Source organism: Phodopus roborovskii, unplaced genomic scaffold (genome assembly GCF_943737965.1).
Source record: "Phodopus roborovskii unplaced genomic scaffold, PHOROB, whole genome shotgun sequence".
NCBI lineage: Eukaryota > Metazoa > Chordata > Mammalia > Rodentia > Cricetidae > Phodopus > Phodopus roborovskii.
Genome location: NW_026125943.1, coordinates 390,605 through 409,667, shown reverse-complemented (window position 1 = coordinate 409,667; position 19,063 = coordinate 390,605). Strand labels below are relative to the sequence as shown.

At 35.2% G+C, this 19,063-nt stretch overlaps 1 protein-coding gene across 4 annotated transcripts in view; it reads left to right on the top strand.

The window, feature by feature from the left end:
* Window positions 1-19,063, top strand: part of Stag2 (stromal antigen 2) — a 114,818-nt gene that overhangs the window by 46,415 nt on the left and 49,340 nt on the right. For all 4 annotated transcript variants that reach the window (XM_051179094.1, XM_051179097.1, XM_051179096.1 and 1 more), the window contains exons 3-8: window positions 2,058-2,136; window positions 4,662-4,826; window positions 11,832-11,928; window positions 13,898-13,974; window positions 16,151-16,355; window positions 18,665-18,816. In XM_051179094.1, coding sequence (XP_051035051.1) covers window positions 2,058-2,136; window positions 4,662-4,826; window positions 11,832-11,928; window positions 13,898-13,974; window positions 16,151-16,355; window positions 18,665-18,816 — 775 coding nt within the window. The remainder of the gene's footprint in view (window positions 1-2,057; window positions 2,137-4,661; window positions 4,827-11,831; window positions 11,929-13,897; window positions 13,975-16,150; window positions 16,356-18,664; window positions 18,817-19,063) is intronic.

Here is a 19,063-nt window from a genome sequence, read left to right as displayed (position 1 = left end):
CCTTCTCAAGTGCTTGGGTTGCAGTCATATACTATCATGCTCTTTTTTATGTGTTTCTAGTCATTAGTCATGCTAGACAAGTATCCTGCTAACTGAGTCATATGTTCAGCCCAAACTGCGATATTTTAATCACTATATATTTGCTATACTTTAAGTTTTCTAGGGGAAAAAACATTTTAGTGAGACATATTCTAAGTCTTGAATTATTTTTTTGTTAAAGGAGTTATTCAGCCAGGGTTAGTGATGCATACCTGTGATCTCAGCACTCATGAAGTTTGAGACCAGGCTGGGCTACATAATGAGGGTCTGCTTACAAAAGTAAAATAATCCCCCAAATAGCAAATTCTTGTTAAAGATGTATTGGACAGTGTAAGAAATAAGGCAGGTATACCTGCTTTTATGAACTCCTATTTTCAAGTTAGAAAGCAGAAAGTTTCAGTTTTCTATTAGAAGATCTGTCCTGTTTCCAACCATTGAAGGGTTATCTTAGTATGTTGCTGTCAACATATTAATTAATATGTCATTTCACCTTTTGTAGTTTAGTGTTCATTTGTTCTTAAAACATAAGAAAACAATGGAATTAAAACAAACTTAGGGAGAGTTTATTTTTTCTGTTTGGGGGTTACTTTAAATTTCCATTTTTGATGACTCAATTTGACTTTCTTCAGAGTGGTTTTTATTTCTAGTGAAGTCTTCTTGTGGTTTTAGATAGTTGAGAAAAATAAAAATATTACTGAACCTTTGATTCCTCTGTGAACACTGGATTATTGGGAAGACTACTGTTCACAGATATTTAGCAGATACTGAGTCAAGGGTTTGTGCTTCTCAAGTATCTGAGAAGAAAAGAATAGAATTTATGTATGAAGATCTTTTAAAAGTTTTTAATTTCTTTGCCATAGTATATGTATTTGGTGAAGAATATCAGTGACAACCTTGTTTTAAATTTCATGGCTAAGATTATATAGCCTTTCTCAGAACTGATATTTATTACATGTGGTGATATATTACTTATGATTTATTAAAGCTTGCCTGAGGGGTCAGAATGCGAAGCCAGCCTCAACCTATAGAGATCAGGCAGTGGTGCTACTCACCTTTAATCCCAGTGGCCATACTAGCTAGCCAGGCAGTGGTTGCACACACCTTTAATCCCAGGACTCAGGCTCTCTGAATTCAAGACCACCCAGGCCTACACAAGAGTGGAGAAACAGCTCACATGAAGATGATCTCAGCAGTAGGGAGCACATGCCTTTAATTCCAGTGCTAAGGAGGTGTAAAAAGCAAAGGATCTCATGTGGAGATTCATTCTCCAGCTATGTTGAGGAGAAGCAGCAGTCTGAGGCTTGGTAAGAGCTTATGGAGACAGGATCAGCCCTTTCAGCCTGAGGTAAAGGTAAGAGCTAGTGGCTTGGCTGCTTTGCTTATCTGTCCCTCAGCTTGAACCCCAGTATCAGTCTCTGGGTCATTTATTATTCATGTTACAATTACAGGCCATTTCCTCTCAACATGATAGGACATAGTTAGGATTCCCACTGTCTTCAGTTGTATTTCAGTTCAGAAATACGTGTTGTTGACACTGATATATGAATGTTTTTTGAGTGAAGTAGAAATCAGGATCTACTGATACTAAGATTCTCTAATATTTTAATGTTGAATGAAAAATAGATTATCGTTTTTAATTTTTGGGTTGTTTTGTTTGGTTTTAGATTTTCAAGACAGGGTTTGTCTGTGTGGCTATAGTTGTTCTGGGACTCATTCTATAGACCAGGGTGGCCTAACAAATTCGGAGATCCACCTGCCTCTGCCTCCCAAGTGTTAGGATTAAAGGCGTGCCTAATTACCATCACCACTACCCTACATCCTTTTTTTATCTCTTTCTCACTCCTGTCATCCCATACATTTTCCTGCAGGAATCTTCCATATCCATAACTTTGTTTTATTTGTGACCTACTAATTTTTAATGATTCAACCATGCCTTTTTGTTTTAAATAATGTTAACCTGGAAATATATACTTTTCTTAAAAAAACATTTAAAATATTTGCTTATCTCTTTGTCATAGGGAGTCAGAAACACATTTTTCTTCTGACACAGACTTTGAAGACATTGAAGGAAAAAATCAGAAGCAAGGCAAAGGCAAAGTATGTATCATTTATGTGACTTTGGTTTTTCTTAAGATGTGTGTGTGCATATACTTCACTGAAACAGAATTTCATCCTTCAAATGTGGGCTGTTTTGAGATCTCAATTGTATCACAAACCTGAGTATACATGGTTCTTTGTTTTCAGACCAAATAGCTTTTAAATATATATAGTAGAGTTGAAATTAATGATGCATTTTGTTTTTGTTAGTTCTTCTTATAAAATACCATATGCTAAGCAAAATGTGGTATCTCCACTGGTTTGATTTCCCTGTAAATTGATTATAATGTTGCGTTGCCTCAAATATAAACCAAAAAGTACATAAACTTCCTTCTTCTGATATACCTTACTGATGTGACATATAGCCTATATACATAACATATAGCATGTAACACAAGTTTTGTCTATTCTACTAATGAAAATCATTTTATCCCTTGTAAATAATGTCAAATATGAAAAGTAAACAAGTTAAATTTTTAGTCAGTAGAATGTAAATTTAGACTATGACTAAGTAGCCTGAGAGATAGCTGTGGATAAATTGGTAAGTTATTTTTCTGCTGCTTTTTTGTTTTTGTTTTTGTTTTTTTTTTGTTTTGTTTTGTTTTGTTTTTATTACTGTGTTGCACTATGTAGCTTAGGCATGCCTTGAACTGGCTATGTAGCCCAGGCTGGAATGAATTTGCTATCTTTCTAACTTACCTTCTTTTCAACTGATGAGATTATCTATGTGTACTACCATGTTTGAGTTCAAAATGAATTTTAGATTGTGATTTTATTGTGGTACTGGCACTTAAAAAGGTATTAGAGAGGCTGGAAAGATGGTTCAGCAGTTAAGAGCACTTGTTTACTGCTCTCGAAAAAGACCGAGGTTTGGTTCCTAGTACCTACATTATTTTTGACATTATTATGTATTCAAAATATTTATAAATATTTTCTGTTTTCATCATCACTGCAACCTTCCACCTTACAAATTAGAACATGTTTCACCTTTCCTTTTGCTTCTTTTTTATATATACTTTTTAAATATAAATTAGAAACAATCTTGTTTTACGTATCAATCCCAGTTCCCGCATCCTCCCTCCCCTGTTCCTCCCATTCAGCTTCCCAGGGAGGGTAAGGCCTTCCATGGGGAGTCTTCAAAGTCAGTCTCATTATTAGGGAAGGGCATTAAAGGGCGTTAAAGGTAGCCTCTCCATTATTGGTTAGATCATTAGTTGGGGTCATACTTGTAGGTCCCTGGACATTTATTTCCCTTGTGCCAGATTTCTCTTTAAACCTGTAATGGCTCCCTCAACTATGGTATCTCTTTTCTTGTTCTCCTCTATTCTTTCCCTGACTCAATCTTCCTGTACCTCATGTCCTCCTCTCCCCTTCTCTTCCCCCCTTCTCATTCTCCTGAATCCCTCTCTCCTCCCCCAATGCTCCTAATTTGCTTGGGAGATCTAGTCCCTTTTCCCTTCTCTAGGGAACCATGAATGTTTCTCTTAGGTTCTTCCTTGTTTCCTAGCTTTTTTGGCAGTATGGATTATAGGCTGGTAATCTTTTGCTCTGTCTAACAGCCACATATGAGTGAGCACATATGTTTGTCTTTTTGTGACTGGAGTACCTCACTTAGGATGGTTTCTTCTAGCTCCATCTATTTGCCTGTGAATTTCAAGATTACGTTTCCCCCACCCCCCCACTGAGTACTAACTCCATTGTGTATCCATTTTTCAGTTGAGGGTCATCTAGGTTTCTTCCAGGTTCTGGCTATTACAAACAATGCTTCTGTGAACATAGTTGAAGACATGTCCTTGTTGTAAGAATGTACATCTTTTATTGCTGTTTCTTATCCGTCTTCTCCCCTCACCCTCCCTCTTTCCTTTTTTCTTCCACAGCAAGGCCTCATATAGCTTGACTTTGTAATGTAGCTGGTCTTGAATTCCTGATCTTCGTGCTTCAGCCTCTTGAATGTTGGAATTCTAAACATGCGATCATTGGGAAAATATTCTGGAGTAATGTTATAGATTTGTAACTTGTTACTTGTCCAAAATCATTCAGCTAATAGTAGAAACTTGTACTCAAAGTTTGTCATCAAAGGCTCCGATCTACTATAATGTAATATGAGCTTCTGGGCTGGAAACTTGGCTCAGCAGTTAAGAGCACTTGCTGTTCCTGCAGAAGACCCTGGTTTAATTCCAGCCACCCACATGGTGGCTCATAACTAACTCCAGTCTCAAGAGGATCTGAAGCCCTCTTTTGACCTTCTTAGGCACCAGGCCCAAACATGGTACACATAAAAACATGTAGGAAAAAAACACTCAAAAGGCATAAAATAAATAAGTTAATTAAGTAAAAAATAATGTGAGCATCATGGAAAATAAAACAAGGAGGCTATAAATGTCATGTAACCTTATATTTCAATGTCATCTATATATCAAGTTAAGATATAATCAGCATCATTTTTGGTATATTGTTTTGAACTCTCAAGTATAGTGAGAGTGATATAAGATAATCAACTTCTTTTTTGTTTTTCTTTTGTGCAGACTTGTAAAAAAGGCAAAAAGGGTCCAGCAGAAAAGGGTAAAAGTGGAAATGGAGGAGGAAAACCTCCTTCTGGTCCAAACCGAATGAATGGTCATCATCAACAGAATGGAGTGGAAAACATGATGTTGTTTGAAGTTGTTAAAATGGGCAAGAGTGCTATGCAGGTAACATGATGTTCTTTGATGAAGTGCATTTGTGTATTTTAAACCCAGTTAACATGTAAAATGTTGCCAGGATTCTTCTGTATCCTTTTGTGTATCCTTCACCAGGCCTCCTGTGGATGTTGCCTGTGTTATGTGTGTTTATGTGGATGCATGCATGTGCTCCATGATGGGTGTGTGGAGCTTAGAGAATAAAACTTGGTGAACTCTTTATGGGGGTTTGAGAGAGCAAACCTAAAATGGGCAGACTTGTTTGGCAAGTGCCTGTACCCACTGGGGCATTTTGCTGGCCTTCCTTTTAAAATTTACTTATTGTGTCAAAGTATGGCGTGCTTGTGCAATATCAGTATGTGTATACCATGATCTACATGTGGAAGTCAGAGGAGAGCATTCAGCAAGCAGTCGGTTCTCTCTCTACTGTACTGTGAGTTTCAGAGATTAAAATCAGGTTGTTAGGCTTCCATGGCAAGCACTTCTACTCATTGTACTATTTCAGTTCCTCTTCCTTGTTTTAATAAATATAAAAACTATGAATATATTAATAATACCTTTAATTGGAATTTCTGGGATTCAAACCCAGAGCCATTTATATTCGAGCAAGTATTGTCACTACTATACTTCCTGTAGTTATTTTTAGTGCTTAGAAGCTTTGTTATTTAATATATTAAATTACAAATTGAGCACACTTTTTTTTCCTGTTTTGGAAGTCGTTGTCTGCCATTCTGATATATATTGTTTTATTAGTCTATTAGTTTAAAAAGTACCCACTTCTGTTAGGATCTCTTTTTGCATTAATTTTATCAAATGAAATATGTTATTTTCAACTGTATTGTATTCCATTTATTACTTTCTTTTGTTATTTTTTACAATATTTTGTTTCAATTAAACACATTTGAATGTGCGTGCACATGCACACACACACACACACACACACACACACACACACACACACACACGGTTTCTTTTTGGTCAGTGATGGAAATCAATCTGAGTACTTTGTGCATGTTAAAGCAAATGTTTTGCCGCTGACTAAGCTGCAACTCTAGTCTTTATGTGTGGTAGCCTTTATTTTTATCAATTTCAGTGGTTTAGTTTGTATTACTACATAGCATATAAACAACACAAAAGGCTTTCTCAGTTATGGAGTTTTGAAAGTCTGGGGTTAGGGTGCGGGAAGATTTTAATGGCTGCAGGTCTTTCTTTGTGGGTCATAAACAGAGCCTTCTTGTATTGTGTCCTCTTGGTGCAAGACAGCTCTCCTGGACCTGTTTTATAAGAACAATCCTATTTGTGAAAGTTGTATGCTTTAATTGTTTTCTAAAGCCCTGCGGAACTTTTAAAAACTATCACACTGGTGCTGAGGTCTCAACAGCACATGGAGTGTTGCAATAGCAGGAGGTATACAAATTGCCAGAAATTTGTACTTAGAGAAGAAGCTTCTCTGTTTCTCTTGTCTTCTGAGCTTTTGTCGACTATTTTAGTTTATCAGATGTTCTTAGAGTAGCCTAAACCCAGGCCCCTAGCAATGAGATGAAAAAGATAAGTTTAAAGCAAAACAAAAGGAAAAAACCCTGAACAAAGTCTGTTTCTTCATGCCCCAGGGGATATTTCTAGTTATCTCCCCAGGGATTGCCCTAAAGCTCTTGTCCACCTCTGGGTTGTTATGTATATTTCCTCTTGCCTTACTTTTCCTAAGGCCAAATTTGTTTGATCAAGGAAATCTGCTTTTTAGAAACTCCATTTTTTCCCCCCTAGATGGTGGTGGCACGTGCCTTTAACCCCAAGTCACTCTGTGAGTTTGAGATAAGCCTGGTCTACAAGAGCTAGTTCCAGGACAGGATAGATAATTAGAGCTATTATACAGAGAACCCTGTCTCGAAAAAGCACGTGTGCTCCCGCTTGTCTGTGCTTGCTCATGCGCGAGCGCGCACACACACCAAAAAAAAAAAAAAAAAAAAAAAAAAAAAAAACTAAACTGGGTTTTCCTTACCCTAAAGTTTCACCCCAGATTTCCTTATGGTTTACTTTCTATTTTTCAGCCACAGTATGTGTTCTGTGCTCGGCCTTCATGGTTCTCTAGATGCTTTGAGTAGTTTCTTTCTTCCAAATCAAATAGGACTGACTGAATTAAAAAAAAAACACCCTTTTAAAAATTTATTTTTAATTATGTGTATATACGTGTTTGTATGTTGGGTGTTTACACTTGAATGCAAGTGCCCAGGGAGATCAGAGACATTGGATACTTTGGAAATAGAGTAACAGGTAGTTGTGGATCTGCCTGATGTGGGTGTTAAGAATTAAACTCAGAGGTCCTTTGTAAGAGCAAATGTGTATTTTTAACCTCTGACCCATCTCTGCAGCCTCTAAATGTCACTATTTCAGAAAGCATTCTTATGTACTGCGTTCACTTTTCCAATGTAATATTTATTATTACCTTACTCTTGACATTGCATTAGCCCATGTACAACAACACATTATTGTATTGTGTGTGTATCTGACTTGGATGCCCACCCCTCTTTTGTTTCTTTGAGACAGAGTGTGCTGTTCGGCTGGCCTGGAATTAGTGACTATCTTGCTTTAGCCTATGGAGTGCTGGTATTTATAGGTCTCCCTGCTCAGTTCTCAATATGTTCTTAGTGTACTATTTCATTAGAAAATATAGCTTTGTTTGAAATTTATTTTATTATTGTTTTTATTTTACATGTCAATCCCAGTTCCCTCTCCCTCCTATCCTTTTATGACCCCCCCCCCCACTCCACAGGTAGGTTGATGCCTTCCAGGAGGGGGTCAACACAATCTGTCAAGTCATTTGGAGTAGGGACTAGGCCCTCCCTCCTGTCTCTAGGTTAAGGGAGTATCCCTCCATAGGGAATGCGCTCCCAGAGTACTTTTGTGCACCAGGGATACATCCTGGTTCCACTGTCAGAGGCCCCTTAGACTGCCCAGTCCTCCTAACTAACACCCACATTCAGGTGGTCTTGGTCAGTCCTATGCTGGTCTTCCAGCTATAAGACTGGGGTCCATGAGCTCCCCATTGTTCAGGTCAGCTGTCTCTGTGGGTTTCTGCATCCTGGTCTTGACCCCTTTGCTCATCACTCCTCTCTCTCTGCAACTAGATTCCAGGGGGAATAGACTCCTCACCTTTTACTAGGGAAGAGTTTTTTTTTTTTTTTAATTAAATACTTTAAAGTGTTACAGTTGTATAATATATTATTTGGGTTTTTTTTGGCGCTAATCATTTTGGGAAAATGTTTCTATACCTTTCTCAGTTGTGTTGCTTAACATATATAAGGTGTTATATTGAAAATGACTCAGATGTAGGCCCATTCCTGTGATAAATATCTGAGATGATCAACATAGCAGGAGAAGTTTATTTGAACTCAGTTTCAAACTTGTCAGTCTGGTTATTTTTCATCCCTTTCTGTTTCTTTGGGGCAATAAATGGGTGTCATGTCGTGGTGGGGAGAACATGGGGTAAACTTATTTACCTCCCAGCTGTCAGAAAACACAGGAAGGGAAGATACTGGTGGCCGTAATTTCGAGGGCATGCCCGCAACCGCCTCAGGCTCCTATTAGGTCCTCAGTTGTTATAGTTTCTAACACCTTACATTAAGTCCAAGTGAGGACTAAGCCTTTAACATTTAACACATGGACGTTTGCAGTGGGAGGGAGAATTCCTGATCCAAAGTATAGAAGAGGAGTTTAGATTTAGAGCATTTTCATTCTCCCAGAAAGAAACCTCATGTCCACTAACAATATCATTCCAAGGTGTGGGCTGCCACTCATCTACTTCGTGTATCTTCATCTGCTTTGGACAGTTTATATAAATGGAATCATATAACCTATGGATATTTTATGAGTAGTTTCTTTTATTTAAAGTTTTATCAATGTTGTGGCATGTATTATGACTTGCCTTTTTTGGCCAGTTTGAGATAGTGTATGAACATTCACTATTTTATATTCCTACATTCTTGCCACATTTGTTTTGTTACTACTTTTTCTGTTTTGAATAGTGCTATAAAAGTGCTTGGTTAGACATATGTTTTAATTTCTCTTGCGTAATATATACCTGACATAAATTGCAGTGTCATATGGTAACTCTATATTTAATTTTTTGAGGAGTTGCCAAATATTTTTTGAAAATGTCTGCCATTTTACATTCCTGCTAGAAGTGTTTCATCTTTCCACAGCTTTGCCAAATGTACTTTACTGTAGTTTTTAAAATTGTAATATTTTAGTAAGCATGAAGTGGTATCTTTTCCTGTTTTTTTTTTTAATTTTTCATTTGTATTAAACATCTTTACATGTGTTTATTGGCCAATTGTTTATTGCCTTTACAGAACTATGTATGATTCTCCCCCAGCCCTTGTGTTTGTGGTTTGCATATATGTAAGAGCAACACATACATACCTCTTACCTTCTAAGGTTAGAAGAGGTTATTGGATCTCCTGGGGTTACAGATGGTTGTCAGCCACTGTTTGAGTGCTGGGAACCAAACCCAGGTCCTGAAAGAGCAGTAAGTGCTCTTAATCTCTGAACAAGCTCTCTAGCTTCCATTTTGTCTTTTAAATATGACTTATACATTTTGTGTACAAATACATTTTCAGATATATGATTTTCTTCCTTTCTGTGAACTGTCTTTCATTTTATTGATGAAGCCTTTGAAATATTCTAGCTTTTATAATTTTGGACTACTCAATTTTATGTTTTCTTCTAGGAGTTTTATAGTTTTTAAAAAGGGTACATGATCAGTTTGAGTTAAGTAGTGTGCGTATGACAAAGAAAAGTTTCCAACTTCATTCTTTTCTATTACATGAAGATAATCCAATTTTTCGTGGGTCATGTGTTGACGTTCTGCCTAAATTGAATTGTCTTGGGATCCTTGTGAAAATTTTATGACCATAGTATTAAGAGTTTAATATTTCTGGGGAATAATTACATGATTCTATATTTTTTCCACAATTGTCTTTGTAGTAGGTTTGAAATCATGAAATATGAGACAACCATATTTTCCTTTTTATGCATGTGTGCATGCATGCATTTTTGCCTAATTGTATATGGGCAAGTACACATATGCAGGTATGTCAATACATGTGCACATATATGATATAAGTGTCTGTGGATCTAGAGGACAGCCTCAGTTCTGACAACATCAGGAATGTTGTCTACTTTTTTGAGGCAGGGTCCTTCATTGACTAGAAGATCTGCTTGCCCGTCACAAGAGTCCTAGAGTATGCCAAAAGGCCTGACAGATTTTTCATTTGTTCTGGGATTGAAGTCAGGTCCTCATCCATGTGAGGAAGACATTTTTTCCCACTGATTATCTTCCCAGGTCAGATATTGATTTGGATATTTATTTTTCTTTGTAGTTATGAATTTCAAGATTAACTTTAATATTTGCAATTACATCAGCTAGAAATTTAATAGGAATTACAGTGAGATAAGTTTAGGAGTATTGGTCATTTGATGTTATTACCTCTCCAGATCTGTGAATTACATACATTTAGTTTGCCTTTTAAAAATTGTATCAGGGCCCACAATTAAAAAAGCTTTTGTTTTATATCTCCTCGTTGATTCAGTCTTTTACCTCTTCCAAAAACATAAACTTCTGTTTTTTTTCAAATTTAATATTTAAACTTGATTAACTTATGATATATGTAGTAGTGGAATTCATTTTGGTGCTTGTTTGGCAGGTGTCATTCAAATCTTGCGTCTCTTTATCCACCCTCCTCCCCTACAGTTACTCTTTTCAAACACTATTAATCATTCTCATCTATTTAAATTTACTCATTCATTTTATTTATAATGTCTTACTAAACAATAAAAAAAGTGCGGCATTTACTTTTTGTTTTGCTCCCCAAACCCTATAATACTCAAACAGCTGAGGCACACACAATAGACACCATAAAAAAGTTGTTATGCTGTCAACATCATATTCCCCACCATTTCTTTGGGAATACCATTTCATTCAGTTCATCAATACTCTGGTCCATAGTTTGATTCACAGTCATAAAGGCAGGTGGACAATGATGTAAGTAGCTAACTTGCTGAAGATGAAAGGATCACAGTACCTGGACTTTGTCTAAATAGTCATATTATACTATTAAGGACACTTACACTACCTATCCAAGGAACTCTATTGCAGATGTTTTCAGTTAAGTAAAAGCAGTGGTTTCCAACATTACAGTACACCTTTGCCCAAGGCAGCTTGCCAACATGCACATTCCTTTAGGATGATACATTCCCTAGATATTATTAATGTCACAAAGAAACAATTACATTTTATGAAATTGAATACTATGACAGTGTTGCTTAAATATTTCAGTTTTTAAAAGTGTTTATGTTTGCGTTTATTTGTACATGTGTAATGGTAAAAACACAATACTGGAGCGCCACTTGTGAAAAGTAATTTCTTTTTTTATATAGAAAATATAATTGTGTTTATACACTCTGGGATATAAATACATCTAAGACATAATTACAGATTCTGTAGAATATATAATTGGTGATGTAACTTAGTTTTTGATTTCTGAAATTTTTAATTTTTAAAACTGTGTGCACTCATGCGCACATGTGCCACACTAGTATATATGTATGTATGTATGTCATGGTTTGGCTATGGTGGTCATCATATAACTTGGAGTGTGCTGGGTTGGGTTGGTTCTCCCTTTAATATTATTTGGGTTATGGGGATTGAACTCAGGATCCCATGCAGAACCCAGGGACATATCTACTGAGTGGTCTCATTGAGCTAGTTTTTGTTTGTTTGTTTGTTTTTTTTTAAACCATATGAATGAATAGAAGGTATGTGATTATTTTGTATTTTCAGCTTGTTTATTTATTGAATTTGGTTCTATTAAAACCAAACTTTCTATAGAAAAATATGAGTATATATATTAAAATTGTGTAGTACACAATGTCGAATTTTTATGGCTTACATTAGAATTAATTGCTTCTTAGACTGTCAGTAAAAATTAATGATTCTTTATTTTGTCTTATTCTCTCTAGTCGGTGGTAGATGACTGGATAGAATCATACAAGCATGACCGAGATATAGCACTTCTTGACCTTATCAACTTTTTTATTCAGTGTTCAGGATGTAAAGGTAAAATATATTTATTTTATAATCATAACTTCTCAGATAGCCACTTTTTAAAGAAATGTCATCTCTTCTCGTGGCAAATAATGTCATGGTAGTGAATTATTTGCATTATCTCTGTGCAAAATGTATAAGGAGAAAAGCAAAGAACAAAGCAAGAAAAATTATTAACAAAAGTATATTCACGTGAAATTTATTTAAAAACTTAGCGATTTATAATGCTTATGGTATTGTATTAGATTTCCTACTTTTGGTATCTGGTTTAGGAATGAAGAAATGGAATAAAAAGGGAGAAGGTAAATAATGAAGTGCTATAGGTTTTGATGTTATAGTATGGAATAATAGAGTGTAGGGATTAAAACTCATAAATAATAGTAAGTCTCTAGTGAAATTACCATTTACTGTAGGTTTAAAATTTTACCTTGTTTGATAGGAATGAGAAAAGAACAAAATACATCTGTCTCTTACCTAGGACAAAACTATTTAGGACAGACTTTTAGTAGTGCAATAGAAGTATATAAGTTGGTACATCATACATATAGTCTCATCTCGATCAGTAATGTGTCAGTCAACATCATGGGCAGTTTCTGCTATCTTCTTTGTCTCTGATACTCATCGAAAATATCTAGGTACAGATATTTTATGCAAAATATCAAAGACCCTCATAATTAGTCTGGATATAATGAGAAGTCATTAGTAGTTACTTTAATAGTATGTCCATTTAGAAGATTGACAAATAGTGGGTTCTCCCTTAGGGTCTATGACCTGTCTAGCCATCAGTTCTTTATCCCATAATGGTTCCAGGTATTGGTTTCATAGTTTGGATGGTAAAATGGATGATTTTCCTTTGATAACACACATAGCACCTTATAGCACTATGAACCTACTCAGTAGGAGTGAATCTTTCAGATCAGTACACAATGGTATAAAGAATTAGAAGGGAAGAATAAGAAAAGCTATTAAATTGCAGGTTAATGGAGGGAATACACTAAAGGCATTTAGAAAACAAATGATAATGGACAGCTACTTTGTAGAATGAGAGTAGGTGGGAGGGAGAGAGGCAGGCTTCCATTCTCTCACACATGTATACAAAGAATTAAAAAGCAGATACTTTACAGTGGGGCAACAGTGCCCCTACTGAACAACACAGGGTACATACATTGTTAGCAATGAGTTAGTTCTTTTGGTGTTGTTGTCCAGCAGCAAAGTACCACTCCCTGTCCTGTCCTGTCCTGTCCTGTCCTGTCCTGTATTACAGGTGCCAAATTTCCCAGTTTTCCTCTAGGACATAACAGTGGGACCCTATTGCTGAAAATACTTTTCCATATTTTAATATGGATTATATTACTGGTCCCATAACTTCTGACACTTTCCTATAGCCAGATTAGAGGATTCAGTATGTAGTTGTTTTTGCACATAGTGCTGTCTTAAAGGAGCATTGTTAAAGTGAACTGTGCCTCTTTCTTTCTCTTGTCTTCATATTCATCCTCAAATTTTAAATGTTATCATTATTTACGTTAAAGAGGCAAAACTAATATAGCCATGCTTTTATAGCTAGCAGATATAACATCTACATATTTTAAAACATTTAAATATGGTTTGTACCAAATAGGTACTGATTTTTTTCTTGTTATTGCCTAAACTATGATACATTATCATAGCTTCAGGATTCTATGTATAGGTTATATTCATATATGATACAACTTTACATGGAAAACTTGGGTACTCAATAATTATGTTATCCTATTCCATGATACAGAGGGATAGTTGCATATCATAGTTTGAGTAAAGTAACATAGGTAGTAATGTTCAAAATTGATTGTGCAAGGAAAAGCCTAAGGAAAAGCCATACTTGTCAGCAATGTGAGGTTAAGTATGCTTTTATTGTGAGTGTAGACTTAGATGTGCTATTTTATGTTCTCTGTAGTTTTTTTCATTGCTCCTTATATTAACTTCTGATACTTTGACATTTTAGGGGTTGTCACAGCAGAGATGTTTAGACATATGCAGAACTCTGAGATAATTCGCAAAATGACTGAAGAATTTGATGAGGTAACATTTTAAATGTTTTAATAATTTTATTCATGTCACTTGTGGCTTAGCACTTACATATTTTAAGTGCTAATATTGTAGATAGTACTTTATGAAGTTAATCAAACAATAACTATGCTATGCAACCTCAGGTGAATTGTCTTAGCACCTGTCTCATGTGTAAATGGGGATAATACTAGTTTTGCTTTAAGGCTGCTCAGAAAATGATTGAAAATTGCATAGAATTTTAAAATTCTATGCACATAGCAAGAATTTAATCACTATTATTATAAAAATAAAAATCAGGGAAGAACAAAATCTAGAATATAACATTATGAAATATTGCAAAAGGAAGATTTGTTGAAATACTTCAGTAGGTAGTTTAAAGAAATGTATAGATCATTACATTAAACCCTTCTATTTCAACTCTAAGAACAAAAAATAGTATGTATTGCAGTTGATTTTAACAGTGATATCATTGAAGTATTGCTACCAATAAATCATTGGTAAATTTACTAAAGTGAAAACTTCTCCAGGACAGAAATTTGTGTTTGTTTTATTCATACCTGTATTCCAGCACCAGGAGTTTAAGCTTCTTGAATGACTTGAGTTTTCATGTCTCACATGTTTTATTTGGTCATTTTTTTTCTTGCTCTGTCTAATGAAAAAGCTTTCAGCTATCATTCTAAGAGATAGATGAGTTGTTAAAATGGTTTTGATGCCATTAAGTGCTATTAATCAGTCCCTTACTTAGTAGCAGGAAGGTATTTATGAGCAATGGGATTTTTTTTAATCTTTCAATAGTAAATGTTTTAGTGAGAACTTTATTAGTAAAAATAAACAAGGGTTTGAATTAATCATCTTGAAATATGATTAGAACATCTCAGCAAACCAATTTGCTTACAACTGTATTTCAATAAAGTCAACTATATGAACTCATGAGTAGCTCAGTGTCAAGAGTGTGCATTAAACATGATCTAGATTCTGGGTTTAATCCCCCTTGGACCAAAAAAATAAACACAAGGGAATCCTTTTATAGATTATATCAAGGCTGTTTTCTCAAGCACAGTTGGACTTTAACTCATATAGCATGAGTTAAATAAGTAATTATGAAGTTAAACAATAAACTGAAGTGATCAAATTGATTTTAAATCATTTGTTTCTCTTGTTAGAGCCCCTCATTTTTATATACTACTGGTCTCTGTTTTATTTTAGTATTTATTTACATATATTTATGTATGTGTGCATGCTATGGATGAAACCCAGGGCCTAACTCATGGCATATGCTCCATTCCTAAGCTAAACCCTCAGCCTAGGACTTATTTTTAATGATTTTTTTTTGGAGACTATCCGTTTTAGTTCAAAATGTGAATACCCCTATTTTTGGAAAAAAAAAAATAGTTGGCGTTTTGTCAGCATTTGTGTCTGTGTGAAGGTGTCAGAACTTCTGGAGCTTGAGTTACAGACTGGTAAGCTGCCATGTGGGTGCTGGGAATTGAGCCCTTGTCCTGGACTAGAAGCCAGTGCTCTTAACCACTGAGCCATCCTTTCAACTCCAAATGCCACCAATTTTTTTATTAAGGGAAACCTGAGTGCTGGCTTTGGACAACTGTAATAGCTATATTTCCTTTTCTGTTATCTCTTATTGTTTGGTGGTTGGGGTCAAATTTATTCCCTTACTCTGCTAGCAAGTATTCTGATGCTGAGCTCAGCTTTGCATGTGTTAAATTAAGTGGTTGTTTATATGCCTTTTGGTGTCTTGAAACTAATAAAAAATATTAACTGATTTTTGATTTATATTTTATTCTATTTAACTGGCTAGAATAAAATGTTATTATTTTAATTTGAAGTTATAATTTTGTTTTGTTTTTGTTCTAAAGAAACTTAGTGTAGTTGTGCTTTTCAGAAGAATTTTTTTAATTAGGGTATACTTAATATTTTTAACATCAGCAATTGATAATTTTATTGATTAAAGTGAGTTCTATTAGAATGTGCTTTGATCATAAATGAAAGGTCAATGTTCAAAGAGGAATGCATCTATCTTTGCATTTACTTCTGCTTCCTTTGAGAATTTGTTCTTGAAAAAGAAGTTAAGATAAAGTAGTATTTTCATGCTTTTTCCCTGGGTTCATTAAAAGGAAAAGAACTAAGTCATGTACTTGCAATGAATTGCTTTTTAAATCCCCCCCCTTTTTAGGATAGTGGGGACTATCCACTCACCATGGCTGGCCCTCAGTGGAAGAAGTTCAAGTCCAGTTTTTGTGAGTTCATTGGTGTATTAGTACGGCAATGTCAATATAGTATCATATATGATGAGTATATGATGGATACTGTCATTTCACTCCTTACTGGATTGTCTGATTCACAAGTCAGAGCATTTCGACACACAAGCACCTTGGCAGGTAGGTATTTTTAAATATTTTATTTATTTTAAATATTTTAAATGTTTTAATATTTTAAATATTTTATTTCAGATTAGTATCAAGAGGAAGAATAATAATATTGTGAAATACTTTTCAGTATTTTTGAGATAACATCTCACTGATTAGTTCTAACTGGCCTGTGTTAGGAGTAGGTTTTTTCTCGCCAGTCTGGGCCCACCGCCTTGCCAGCCCCAATTAACACATAGAGACTCTATATTAGATATAACGCTGTTGGCCAGTTACTCGTTTCTCTGTGTTAAGTATTAACTCATTTCTATTAATCTTACATACTTCCACATGGTCTTATCTTACCGGAAAGAGAGGCCGGTGTTGTGCTCTCTCCACTTTCCATCTTGACCCCTCCTTACTACTTCCTGGAATCCCCCTTGTCTCCTAGTCCCACCTATCTTGTTTTCCTATTGGTCAACAGTGCTTTATTCATTAACCAATAAGAGAAACATATTTACAGAATGACATTTCCCATCATCTTCCCACTTCTGATACCAGATATTGATGTTTAATAAGGATCAGGAGAAACAAATAGGCCAAATAGATGTTTATTCAGTGAGAAATAACTCACAACACAGACAGATGAACACCAGAAGGTTCCTGGTCCCAAGGATGCCTCCAGAAGTGTTCCTGTCCCTGTGCTTCAAGCAAGAGAGCTCTCCGAGCCCCCTCCTCAGCCTTAGTTCCCCCAGGTCACATCTGGCCTTGTCTCCACCCCCCAATGGGCGTGGTCTATGCCACAGGTACAGGCAAGGTGAATATCTAACTACAGACCTGGAATTCTATATATATACCATGCTGCTTTTGAACTCAAAGACATCTTTCCTGTCTGTGCATCCTGAGTGCTACTTTTTTTTTTTTTTTTTTTTAAATATGGTGACCATTAAGGTAATGGTCCCATTCTTCTGCCCAATGTGATTATTGGGAATCAATTGGTATTTTTATTTTCAATTCTTTTTTTTCAGTTGTTAAATAGCTTACAGCAGAAAAATGCCCAATAGCCACAAATAAATGTGTACTGTTTCTTTGTTATATCTCTTAATGTTCTGTATGTATGCCAGGTGTTCTGGAATGTGGTAAAGAAAAGGACAGGGTTATCAGATTTTCGGATTAAAGATTAATACATTAAAAATGCAAGACAAAAGTAGTATTGTCCCAAGTTTAGTAACAAGATGTACAGATTTAGAGGGTTTTTATGAAAAAGCTTTTTGTATATTTCATTGTGTGTGATATATTATGCATCTGTCTTTACTATTTTGTCATTGTCTTTTAATGATATATAACAGTCAAACTAAAAATGGATGCTTACAAATCTTTTAACCCAAAATAATTTGATGTGAGGCAGTTCAATTATGGTTTGGTGGCTTGTGTGTATAAGTTTTGTACCCAGGAGGCTGATAAAGGATTGCCATGAGTTAGAGGCCAGTCAATTCTAGGGTAGTCTGGGCAACAGTGTAAGACCCTGTCTCAAAAATTCTTTTAAAAATAGTATTTGATTCTTATGTAGAGATATAGTAAAATGAATATAAACTCTCTAATTTAGTTACATAAATTACAATCTAAAAGATCATTGTAAGAACCATTTTCTAGAATAGTTGCAGGTAAATATATTCTGGACACTGTTTACATTATTTTGAACATCAGTTGAACCTGAAATATATAATATTGGACAGATTTCCTTTTAAGAATATATTTGATTATATATGTATGTATGTACATGTATGTCTGTATACCTTGTATGCTTGTTTCTTGGGGATGTCGGAAGAGAACTTTGAATTCCCTAGAACTATAGTTACAGATAACTGTGAGCTTTCATATAGGTACTGGTAATTGATCTCAGGGTCCTCTGGAAGTGCTCTTGAACTATCAGTACTCTTAAACTACTGAGCGATCTCTCCAGCTCAAGGATAAAAAAAAATTAAAAATAAAATTATAATTTACACGTTAAAGGACAAATTTCTTGATGACTTTGAGTTTCAGTTTAGTTCATGTTTTGGTGGGCTTTGTGAGGACTAGAAGTTAATCGAATTCATGGTAAGTACTAAGCTAGTTAATTTGCTCTCATAATATTACATGCATTATGTGCTGCTTGCTAGCAGTCAACTTTTTGACAGTTGTACTCTTTATTTCAGTCAATGAGCCGAATAGGTTTTTGGTGTTATTGTTTTTGTCTTTGTATTTTTTTTTTTTTTTGGCTTAATTTTTGTAATTTGATCCTTTTAATACTATTTTGCATCTGTTATACTAATTTCAACATTTTTTCCCTTGTAATAATCCAGCTATGAAGTTGATGACCGCTTTGGTAAATGTGGCACTAAATCTTAGCATTAATATGGATAACACACAAAGACAGTATGAGGCAGAACGCAATAAAATGATTGGAAAACGAGCCAACGAGAGGCTAGAACTCCTGCTACAAAAGCGTAAAGAGGTAAACTCTAGTATTAAATATTCAGGCTACTAATATGCTACCAACTTGATATCAATAATTATAACTTGCTAGGCTCAGATAATATTTTTTTATTGATGGTGAGGATTGAACCTAGAATCTTATGAATAGCAGATATATACTTCACTACTGAGCTATAGCACCCCAGTACCAAGGAAGATAAATTTAAACATTGTTTATGCATCCATGCCAACAATACCTCATTATACATTTTTCTCTTTAGGCTACT